The sequence below is a fragment of the Elephas maximus genome, chromosome 19 (genome assembly GCF_024166365.1).
Source record: "Elephas maximus indicus isolate mEleMax1 chromosome 19, mEleMax1 primary haplotype, whole genome shotgun sequence".
Lineage (NCBI taxonomy): Eukaryota > Metazoa > Chordata > Mammalia > Proboscidea > Elephantidae > Elephas > Elephas maximus.
In genome coordinates this window covers 71,453,782-71,465,792 of record NC_064837.1, presented here as the reverse complement: position 1 = coordinate 71,465,792, position 12,011 = coordinate 71,453,782, and the positions used below count along the sequence as shown (strand labels likewise).

At 49.2% G+C, this 12,011-nt stretch overlaps 1 protein-coding gene across 1 annotated transcript in view; it reads left to right on the top strand.

Moving 5' to 3' along the window:
- Window positions 1–12,011, top strand: part of NPLOC4 (NPL4 homolog, ubiquitin recognition factor) — a 65,460-nt gene that overhangs the window by 20,012 nt on the left and 33,437 nt on the right. Inside the window, exons 4-8 of the mRNA XM_049859311.1 lie at window positions 4,252–4,428; window positions 6,359–6,407; window positions 7,146–7,240; window positions 8,666–8,789; window positions 9,555–9,734. Coding sequence (XP_049715268.1) covers window positions 4,252–4,428; window positions 6,359–6,407; window positions 7,146–7,240; window positions 8,666–8,789; window positions 9,555–9,734 — 625 coding nt within the window. The remainder of the gene's footprint in view (window positions 1–4,251; window positions 4,429–6,358; window positions 6,408–7,145; window positions 7,241–8,665; window positions 8,790–9,554; window positions 9,735–12,011) is intronic.

Below are 12,011 nucleotides of genomic sequence, written 5' to 3'. Positions count from 1 at the left end.
TTCATGGCCAGTCTCCTTTTGTCTGTACCTCATCCAGCTTCCTTATCTCCCATTGCCTTTTCTTAAAACTCCTTTTTATTATTAAATAAGACATACAGAAAGCCTCATAGAATAGCGTGTGGCTTGATAGATGGTTACAAGATGTCTGCCTTTGCACATACCACCAGGTCAAGACAGAGAGCCCACCAGCCATCCGGGCCGTGTCCCCCTCTCAGTGTCCGCCCCTCAGCTTCCTCGATAGTCACTGCCCTGCATGTCTTGATTGTCTCATTGCCCGAGTGTCTGTCCCCAGACACTGTAGTTTGGTTGTGCTTTTTTTTTTTCTTTAATTCATGTCTTTTATGACTCTGGAAACCCTGGTGGCATAGTAGTTAAGAGCTACTGGCTGGTAACCAAAGGGTCGGCAGTTCGAATCCGCCAGGCACTCCTTTGAACCTCTGTGGGGCAGTTCTACTCTGTCCTGTAGGGTGGCTATGAGTTAGAATCAACTCAACGGCACTGGGTTTGGTTTCTGGTTTTTATGACTCTTTTAATCTTCAGATTTCCCTTCCATCCTTTTCCTTTCTGTGGAATTTCCTGCCCTCTGGGTTTTGCTGCTCACCTCATCACGGGATCCTAGTTTCCTGCAGATTGGACGCTGGTGCAGAGGACCTGCCCCTAGACCACAGGGTGGTGTGCTGTTTCATCGAGGGCACATGGAGCCTGGTTTTCCCTTTTTGAAGTTAGCTGCCGCTGCTGCTCCGTGGCTCCATCCATTAACACATGGTGGTTAAAAAATGTGCTGTTCGGGCCTCATCGTTCGGGTTCCGTTTGTTAGCCGGATGCTTCGATGCTTCCCTGTGTCCATCACTGCCACCCGGGACACGGCTTGTGGAAGGGAAGGCGTGCACTATTTTGGGCTGGTCACTGTTCCCAGACCTTTTCGGTGGACAGAGCCAGGGAATTTTAAGAGACGAAATAGCTTATGAGTTCGTGCTGATATTTCCTGTTCACAGTCAAATCTTCGGGGCTTTTATGGATTTCTTCTCTATTCCATCTGTTTTCTTCCTCACTGAGTGCATTTTGGTTCTCCAGGACATGACAATGGAAGTAGAATGCCCACCGCCAGCCCCACAGGAATCTCAGAGTTGCAGCTTTCCTGGCTCTGTTCCCTACCCCCACCTCGCAGGGTTGGGCCTTCTGGCTGTTACACCGTCCTGTTCTGAGCAGGAGTCCTGGCTGCTGGCGTTGAGTACTCATGGGGCTGCACTGCTCCAGTCTTCTTCCCAATTCCAGCTTGGCTCTTGGTTTGCCCCTGGCTTCTGGTAAGCTCCAGTGTCATTTGGAGGCTCTCATGTGTTAGCGCGTTCGGCCTTGGATTGCTTCCCTCTGCTACTTCCACACGGATGCTGGCATCTCATGGGTCTCGGGCTGCTGGTGGCTTGTCTCCCCCATGGTGTTTTGGGGTGCGTGAGGACACCCTTTCTATCTTGCTGACTAGTGTAAATGTCATGTGCTGGCTGATTGCTCTGTTTGTATGACGAGATTGGGAAGATCCGGCAGCTAGGTGGCCTCTGCTCCCCAGAATCCCACCTGGTCTTTTTTTGTGTGTGTTTTAGGTGAAAGTTTATAGAGCAGTTTATTTACTCATTAAATAATTAACACACGTATTTTTTTGTTTTAGATTGGTTGCCAAACCTACCTTGTGTCAACACTCTTTCCTTCTCAACATCAGGTTCCCCATTTCCATTTATCCAGCTTTCCTGTCCCCTCCTGTCATCTCATCCTTGCCCCTGGGCTGGTGTGCCCGTTTAGTCTTGTATAAGTGGTTGATCCATGAATGTTAAAATTGTTTACTTTATAGGCCTGTCTAATCTTTGGCTGAAGAGTGACCCTCTGGAGTGACTTCGGTACTGAGTTAGAAGGATGTCAGGGGACCACATTCTCAGGGTTTCTCCAGTCTTTGTCAGACCAGTAAGTCTGGTCTTTTTTTGTGAGTTTGGGTTTTGTTCTACATTTTTTTGCAGCTCTGTCCGGGACCCCCTATTGTGATCCCTGTCAGAGCAGTTGGTGGTGGAGCCTGTGGTAGTTGTGGTCCATTAGTCCACCTGGTCATTTTGGGGATAGTCTCTTGTTAATTGCACACATCCTCCTTCCATCGTTTATTTATCGTTTCATATATGTGTTTATATTCTGTGTCTCATAATTACAGAATCCAAAGTCCTTGGCATTTTCTGGATCTGTTTGTTGTTCCTGCCTGCTCTTGCTCGCAGTAGCTTGTTTCTCGTGGACATGTGATTTTCTTATTGAGAGCTTATATTTATTTGATAAATTTCCGCTTTGGGAACCTTGAAGGATGACCTTGTTTTAACTGCCTTTCCATAGGGAAGGTTTGTATTTGCTTCTCTTGGCACAAGAGGGCGCCATGGACCTAGGATGACCTTGAGTCAGTTTCCTGCCTTTGGGTTTCCTGAGCCGAGTAGCACCGGTCCTGCCTCCAGATGCATGCACAGCAGGCCTCTGGTTGCAGATTCTCAGAGGTGGATTTTTCCAGCGGCTCAGAGGTCCCTCAGACATGCTGGTTTGTCTGGGAGCCTCGGACTCGGTGACTGGCTTGGGCAGGCTGGCTCTTGACCTGGCTCCCACTGCCCAGAGAACTCCTGCGAGCTCCTCACACCAACAGCCCCGCTCTGAAGTCTGCTCCCTCCCATCCTTGTGTCAGTATGCTGTGTGTGCTTGGGACCCTTGGGGATTTCCTTTACTTTCTCTGGAGCTCAGCAGTGTGCTTGAAAATGTTTTTGTTAAGATTAATTTCTGTGGTCTTTATTTTTATTCATTTATTTTTGGTGAAAATATGCACAACAGAACACACCCATTCAACAATTTCTGCATGTACAGATTAATGCCATTGATTACATGCTTCACATTGTGTCACTGTTCTATCTTCTCATGTGTGCTTTAGAGTTTCTGTTGTTAGTCTGATCACATATAGATAATTCTTTAGAAGAATGAACTGTTCAAGGCAGACATTCTTTATTGAGTTAAACTGTTGTTGACAGATGACTTCCTGGGGTACTTTTGGTTCAAGGTTTAAAGATTGTTTCAGAATGATAGATTCAGGGGTTCCCTTGGTCTCAGTGGATCCGGTAAGTCTGGTTTTCATAGGCATTTGATGTTCTTTTCTACATTTTTCCTCCTTTTGATCAGGATCCATCTGTTGGGTCCTTGATCAAAATGTTCAGTAGTGGTAGCCACCGGGCACCATCTGTTTCTTCTGTCCTCCTGGCAAAGGACGTGGTAGTTCATGGAGGCAATTAGACCTGTAGGCCATTTCTTTCTCTAATTTCTGGGTCTCCTTCTTCTGCTTCTGCTCCAGGCAAATAGAGACCAATTGTTGTATCTTGGGTTGAGCCAAGTATCTTATAGCTGGAGGGTGTTCTGGAATATCTAATCTGCCACTAGAAAGAGATGTCTGTGATAAAGATTTGGCAGTTTTATCACCCCTAAATTATAGAAGAAAGTGTTGAGGGAGATACGTGGTTAGGGTGAAAACAGGCAAGAACAGATAGATTGAAGCGCTACGCTGGAGCCTCTTAATCACGTGTCCTCACAGTTCTTGTGTGTCTGCCTTCTGCTCTCCTTCCGTTCCTTGGTTTACTGCAAGGCAGTCTGTTATTTCCGTCTTTTTTCCTGGATATGTATCTTGTTGACAGCAGTTAAATATTTATCACGTGGCAGTGCTGTGGTATTTTCCTCTTGGCCTCGTGTTGCATTTTCAGCATTGGAGACCATCTCTGTGGTCTTAAAGTAGCAGAGAATCAGGAGCCTGCAGTGCTTGCATGAACTGTTCTGAGTCAGAAATGTTTACTTAGCACTGGTCTGGCTGTGTCGATCGTGTCCTTCAGTAAGTCCGCAGAGTGAGTCTGATCAAGGGAAGTATGTAAATAGAGAGCGAAGGAACGAGAAAAGGAAAGTGGGGGCCAAGTGGGAACAGGGCGGCTGCCCCAGACCCAGAACATGGTGTGCAGTTTCATATCCGCTCCTGTAAAGCCAGATATGTTCCAGGATGCGTAGCATGAGTTTTAAATAAAACTGATCAGAGACTGCAGCTGTGGAGAACTTGCTGCTGGTCTAGTCAGGAAGCAGACGAGACAAGGCCACAGACTCCTGCTTTGTGCAGCTGTCAGGGACCCCCACGTCCACGTCGGTGTCCGTGCAGTTCCCTGGGGGAGAGCGAGGAAGGCACCCGCCTAACGTGTGTCGTTCGCACAGACATGGCGACCTGCTGTTCCTCTTCCCCTCGAGCCTCGCTGGGCCCTCGTCTGAGATGGAGACGTCAACCCCGCTGGGGCCGAAGGCCTTTGGGGCGCCCAGTGTGGTGGAAGATGAGATCGATCAGTACCTGAGCAAGCAGGATGGGAAGATCTACCGGAGCCGCGACCCCCAGCTGTAAGTGCTCTGCGTGCCGTGGGGGCCACTTCCACGCCCCTGGACGCGTGCCCGCTGGGTCAGTAAGGCGCGCGGTGTTTGCCACGTGGCCTGCTTTAGTGTCTGAGGGAGAGATGGACATTTTGAGTATGACCATCTACTTCCAGATGAAAAAGTTACCGTGTTAGCTTTTCTCGTTTTTGGAATCTCAAAATATGTTCCATATGTACTTTAAAAATTTTTAAAGTATTTGGACATTAAGAGATTTGAAAAGTGCCCAAAGAAGAAGGAGGAGACCTTAAAAGCAGGTGTTTACTGTGCTATATATATCCCAGAGGTATGTGATTGCCCACGTGGCGGAAATGGGTCTTCGAAGTGTCAAAGGGCAAGAAAAGGAAGGAATGAAAGGAATTGATACCTGGGTACCTGCTAACCAAGATGCTTCTTCGTATCATCTCCCTGAGTACTAGTGGAGTGGTTTTATTCCTGTGTACCTGTTACTGGTGGAGTGGGTTTAATACCATAGACCTACCATGGGTTTCCTGTCCTTTCAGTGCTGCTCTTTCTGTGACATCCGCTTTCCACCTAGGATTATATAAAATCCTTATGTGTGTGTACATTTGTTTATTTTAGCTTTTTTCATTCTTTTTAGAGAAGCCAGTTAGAAATATCTGAGCTCACACCTAGTGCTGCAAAACTCTGAGGGCAGGTGGCTTTTGTCTGCACTGGTGCCTTTTTTTAACTGCATAGCTCTGTCAAGATGGTGGGGTGCTGACACTGAAATACTGGGTTGCCAAATTCTGCATTAGCAACTTCTCTGTCTTAGGTTGAAGAGTCACAAATGGCGCTCAGCTGCAGCTGGCACGGGGCCACTGCGCAGCCACAGCCATTAGCTGGCACGCCTCCTCCATTTGCGTGCTCTCTGGGGGACCCAGTGCCGTCTTTCCCTCTACGGCCTGTCTCCGCAGCTTCGTTAGGAACCTTTAAGAGTGTCTGTGCGTGCGTGTGCACGCATGTTTTAATTCTGACATGTTATCTATAAGAGGCTGCCTGTTAGGAGCCACAGAGCCCATCTTTACTCTGAAGATGTTAAACTCATGTGCCTCTAGGAAGAATCCACCCTGGTTTAGAAGGTGGTCCAAGTGAGCCCCAAAGGAACTGCCAGCTTGGCTCTACCACAGACCCCACCACTTTTCCTCACGTAAGGATGTCTCTGCTTTTAAGTTTTACATGTTGAGTTTCCAAGTTTTTACCAAAATGCACATGAATGGGTGCTTGCCAGATTTGAGTGGTGATGGCCCACCCTCAGGGTGTCTGCCATATCCACCTTCCAACCTTCTTATCATTTACTTTTTTTTTTTTTTTTAATTTTTATTGTGGTTTAAGTGAAAGTTTACAAATCAAGTCAGTCTCTCACACAGAAACTTGTATACACCTTGCTACATGCTCCCAATTGCTCTCCCTCTAATGAGACAGCCTGCCCCCTCCCTCCACTCTCTCTTTTCGTGTCCATTCCGCCAGCTTCTAACCCCCTCTACCCTCTCATCTCCCCTCCAGGCAGGCAATACCAACATAGTCTCAAGTGTCCACCTGACCCAAGAAGCTCACTCCTCATCAGCATCCCTCTCCAACCCATTGTCCAGTCCAACCCCTGTCTGAAGAGTTGGCTTTGGGAGTGGTTCCTGTCCATTTACGTAACATTTTGATAAAACTGGTTTTAAGTCCCCTAGCTTTCACCTTTAACTGGTGTCCTTTAGGTAACGACATCAAGGGTTGATGTGTTGGCGAGTGTTTTCTGGTGGACGTGAAAACAAGCACCAGACTATTTAGAATGAAAAACACTCATTTGGAACAGTCTAGGATAATTTCACGTGGGTAGGGAAGCCCTTTGGTAAGTAGGAGGCATGTTTTGAACATCAGGGAAGCCTGATGTGTCTGTCTTTCTGCACAGGTGCCGCCATGGCCCTTTGGGGAAGTGTGTGCACTGTGTCCCGCTCGAGGTAAGAGTCTGACATGGGCCCCGGGGCAGGGGGGCTGGGCGGCTGCACAGAATTGTCTAAGCACTTCCCAAAAAGCTCTCCACAGCGGGAGGGGCTCAGAGGACTTACCTGTTTACTGCCCTGGGCCTTATTCCCACTGGTGAGCATATAGGAAGGGGTTGTGCCTTTATTTATAGGATTGACCTTCTTGGGGATTACAGATGGTTGGAGCATTTGTGTTGTTTGATAGAGGGGCAGCCTTCCTAGTGGCTCCCAGCCGATCCTTTTAAAGGCTGCCGTGGAGCCAGCCTGTCAGTTCGTGCTCGTCACTGTTTTGATTTACTTTGCCCAGAAACTCATGTCTCCTCTGCTGATCTGTCTGGTGAGATTGAGAGTTACCATAATAGTGCTGACCGGTAACTGGTGAGCGCTGAATTTACGGCAGCAAGGCTGACCTGACTTCTCCACCAGGCTCCCCCTGCTTCATCTTGAGGCTTTTCCGTTTGCTAAATTCTCCTGAAACTTGTTTGACTTGGAACATTCTGTATTTGGTAGATAGAGATTCATTTTAATCTTGAAAAGATTACTGAAACGCAAAGGAAAACTTGATTCTGGCGCTGAATGCGTGTTAAAGCCAAGCACTGTTTCCCGTTTGCCCTCCAGGGCCTGGCCGGCCGAGGCCACGTGCCGCTCGTCTTCCTCCTGTGATGTGTGTGCCTGGCAGGTGCATGACCTTGTCGGTCTCTTTTGTTTTGGCAGCCATTCGATGAGGACTACCTGAACCATCTTGAGCCTCCTGTGAAGCACATGTCCTTCCATGCCTACATCCGCAAGCTGACCGGTGGGGCCGACAAGTAAGCACCCTGGGTGCGGGCTGTGGCTATCATCGCCTGTGGCCACTGGGTGTGTGTGTGCGAGACAAGAGGAGACCAGAGTAGGGCACCCTGGTTCTGGAGGAGAGCAGGGTGCTGGGCAACGCAGCTTTGTGGACACTGGGGTTCTTGGAGCGTTAACGGACTGTCCCATGCCACTGGTGCCCTGGCAGGTGGTCCTGTCCTGTCTCTGTCTGTGGGGTCTGAGTTCAACCTCTGGCCTTTAGAGAAACTGAACCGCCTTTGATGGTCTCAGCTCACCTACTTCAAGCCTGGGTTAACACTCTCCCCCTAGAGTGCTGCGCCTTTCCAGCTTAATTTTCACACCATAACGGGACCACAGCAGCAGCCTTGTCGGTGGATTTGGACCTGAGGCACCTTAGCAGTTTCGGCCCACAGGCTTGGCCAGATGAGTGTTACAGAGCAGGGCTGAGGCTGGGAGGAGGGTGGGGGGGGGGGGTGGGGAGGGGACCCGGGGCTGGGAGGGAAGCTAGGATGATGAGGGATAAGAGAGGGACAAGTGAAAGCATTTTGACTTCTCCAAACCGCTTTAAGTCCTTGCCTGTGCAGTCCCCTTCATGGGTGATATGTCGCCTTACCAGAAACACAAGGGCTCCGTGCTGGTATTTATAATTCCCGTCAGCACCACAGAGGAGATGGTGGCCGCACCCGAGTCAGCTGCTTCCTGTGGAGAACTGCAAGTTCCCTGACATCCTAAAATGACTTTTTAAGAAGCTAGACCCCTGGGGAAAGCTGTGCCCTTGCCTGTAGGTGGGTTCTGGGGCAGCTTCCCTCACCAGACTTCCTCAACACAGGCAAGAGCCATCTTCTCCCTCGGGCGTCCCTGGGGCACCGAGATGAGGCTCCCTGTAGGTGTCACCCCATGACAGGCTTCCTGGGTGCCGTGACCCTGGCACATACTCTGGCTTGTGGAAGTGAAATGGGGTCGTGGGCGTGTTGTATGACAGGGTCACCAGGGTCAATGTAGGGCCCAGGGCTGCGCAGCGGCTGTCTCCTGAATATTAGCAAACGCAGAGTGAAGGTGTCTTTGCCTATGTATCGTGAGCAGATCTCTCCACAGAGAGCGAGGGTGCTTCATGACTGGGAGCTCTGGCCTAACAGGGTCCTGTTGTTGCTGGTGAATTAGTGACGCGCAGGAAGAGGCTCTCTGCGTCCTCTCGGGCGTGGTGCAGACGTGTCATTTTCAGACAGTCATCAGTGTCAGAGACCGTCAAAGTAAAAGCCGCATGTCTGGGAAGGCGGTGCCTGTGCCCGTGCGGTCTGAGGGTTGGTGCTACAACTGCAGCTCGTTCTCATCACAAGGGTGGGGTCCTCACAGGCTATTTCCAGGCTCCTGCTCAGCCTTTCATCACTTGGACATCGCAGTAAGCTGCTTCTCTCACTCAGGGGGAAGTTTGTTGCCCTGGAGAACATCAGTTGCAAGATCAAATCAGGGTGTGAGGGACACCTCCCGTGGCCCAATGGCATCTGTACTAAGTGCCAGCCCAGCGCCATCACCCTAAACAGACAGGTGAGGGGTTGTCTGCGTCTGTCTCGACAGCTGCAACACCACAGCGTTATTTCATGGCTGAGGAATGAAAGTGTCTGGAAGCGACCTTCCTTGGGAAGCAATGGTCGTTAGCAGAGTACCTTACCTGCAGCAGGTGCTCAGAAAGTGTTGGTTCAATGGGTTGAGCTTTTTGTGGAAATCATATGCTGGGGACATAATTTGTAAGGTTTTTAGCTCTTGAAGCGGGAGCCTTGGGTGGGTGGATGCAGTGTTTTCTTGAGGACAGTGTAAAGTGCTGAGTGGTTGTGATCCTGCCTTTCTGAGGCTCTTGGAGCTGCAGCCCTGTGGGTGTCTCCTCCCCAGTCAGGGCTGTGACAGGTCCTCTTGGGATGTGGAGTTCCTTTCCTTAGCCAAGAGAATGCCATGGCCTCCTTGACTGGGTTTGAAACCTTCAGGACTTCATTTTTTTACCTTAGAGATTGGGAAAACCTGCCTTTTAGGTGAAATCCCATGAGATTAATTCAAATCTATTGGTTGGTGACTCACTCACACTTCCGCCCACCCCCAGGATCTGCAGGTCAGCTGCATTAATCTGATAGGGTGCTCATTAGCAATGTGATGGCTGCAACCACCAGCCTGGGCAGCCTGCTTCTGAAGCATCTGAAGGGCAAAGTATGTGTCTTAAAACCTTTTTAAGAACTAAGTAAAAGGTGCTTACATACTAGACAAGTAGATTGCACTTGATGTCATGTTTTCGCAGCCCTTTGTTGTTGCTCTCCTCTGCAGAAGTACAGGCATGTGGACAACATCATGTTTGAGAATCACACTGTGGCAGACCGCTTCCTCGACTTCTGGAGAAAGACGGGGAACCAGCATTTCGGGTACCTGTATGGGCGGTACACGGAGCACAGAGACATCCCTCTCGGCATCAGGGCGGAGGTGGCTGCTATCTATGAGCCCCCCCAGGTAGGGACGCACGGGGCTGCCAGTGGAAACTTAGGAATGTCTGTGTTTCTCTGATGGCCACCTGGGCGCCCTTTTCATATTGCGTGTCGCCCATTTGTATTATCTTTTGCTCCTACTCTGTCTGTCTCGACACACAACGTACTTATTTCCTGAATTTTTGGAGAGTAAACACCCGGCGTGTATTTCCTAAGAATAAGTATCTTCTCCTCCTTACCGGTACCTTTATCAATAATAGTAAACTCAGTACTGATGAATTATTTTTATCTAATCTACCATCTGTATACCCATGGAAGCAGCAATCAAGAAATCAAAAGACACGTTGCGTTGGGTAAATCTGCTGCAAAGGACCTTTTCAAAGTGTTGACAACCAAAGATGTCACCTTGAAGACTGAGGTGTGCCTGACCCGAGCCATGGTGTTTTCAGTTGCATCATATGCGTGGGAAAGCTGGACAATAAGAAAGACAGAAGAATGGACCCCTTTGAGTTGCGGTGCTGGTGAAGAGTATTGAATGTACTGTGGACGGCGAACAGAACGAACAAATCCGTCTCGGAAGAAGTGCGATCAGAATGTTCCCTAGAGGCAAGGATGGTGGGACCACACCTCACAGACTGTGGCCGCGTCGTCAGGAGGGGCCAGCCCCTGGAGGAGGACGTCGTGCGTGGTGTCAAGGACAGGGTTGGTGAGGAAGAGGAAGACCCTCAACGAGAGGGACTGACGCCGCGGCTTCAACAGTGGGCTCAAGCACCATGATTGCGGGCGTGGCGCAGGACTGGGCCGTACTTGGTTCTGTCGTACGTAGGGTCGCTGTCAGTGGGAACCGACGAGACGGCACGTAGCAGCAGCCACCTACACGGCGTTCCAGTGTTGTCAGCTGTCTCAGCAGTTACTTTGGCTCTTCTCTGACATTTCTGTATCTCATCCATGTGACAGTCCTGTTTCTCAACTATACCGGGAAGGATAGAATTAGAATATCACAGAATTACTCACTTCTTTTTCTCATGCTACTTGTACAACAATCTCAGAATAACCGTACCAAAACCAGCACCAAAATAGGACAAAACAGTGCGAGATGGGAGGAGGGGGGTTGTCCTCAGGTGTGTTCCACTAGGGATGGCTGCTCAGTGCCTGTGGTGTGAACTAACTGGGGTAGCTCCCTTCTGTGTGGTTGTGCCACAGCTAGCTTGTTTTGTAGTTATACACATACTTACATGGTGCATTTCATGATATAGAAATCTTACTACAAAAGCAAAAACTGTAAACATTCAATTCTAGGTAATGATATATGTGCTGAAGTATTTAGGGAGAAGTGTACTTTTACCTGGAGCCTTGTTGGTGTAGTAGTTAAGAGCTCGGCTGCTAATCAAAAGGTCAGTACTTTTTTAATAATTTTTATTGCGCTTTAAGTGAAACTTTACAAATCAAGTCAGTCTCTCACATAAAAACCCATATACACCTTGCTACACACTCCCAATTACTCTCTACCTAATGAGACAGCTCGGTCTTTCCCTCCACTCTCTCTTTTCATGTCCATTTTGCCAGCTTCTAACCCCCTCCACCCTCTCATCTCCCCTCCAGGCAGGAGATGCCAACATAGTCTCAAGTGTCCACCTGATCCAAGAAGCTCACTCCTCACCAGCATCCCTCTCCAACCCATTGTCCAGTCCAATCCATGTCTGAAGAGTTGTCTTTGGGAATGGTTCCTGTCGTGGGCCAACAGAAGGTCTGGGGGCCATGACTACCGGGATCCTTCCCGTCTCAGTCAGACCATTAAGTCTGGTCTTATGAGAATTTGGGGTCTGCATCCCACTGCTCTCCTGCTCCCTCAGGGGTTCCCTGTTGTGCTCCCTGTCAGGGCAGTCATCGGTTGTAGCTGGGCACCATCTAGTTCTTCTGGTCTCAGGATGATGTAGTCTCTGGTTCATGTGGCCCTTTCTGTCTCTTGGGCTCGTAATTGCCTTGTATCCTTGGTTTTCTTCATTCTCCTTTGATCCAGGTGGGTTGAGACCAATTGATGCATCTTAGATGGCTGCTTGCTAGCGTTTAAGACCCCAGACGAAAGGTCGACAGTTAGAACCCACCAGCCATTCCTTGGAAACCCTGTGGGGCAGTGAGCACTCTGTCCTATAGGGTCGCTATGTGTCGGAATCAACTCAATGGCATTGGGTGTATAAGCCTGTGGTTTACTTGGAAATGCAAGAACAAAAAAAATTAGATGGATTGATGGATTTGGATAGAGAGTTGGATAGAAACCCAAAAACCCATTGCCATCGAGTCG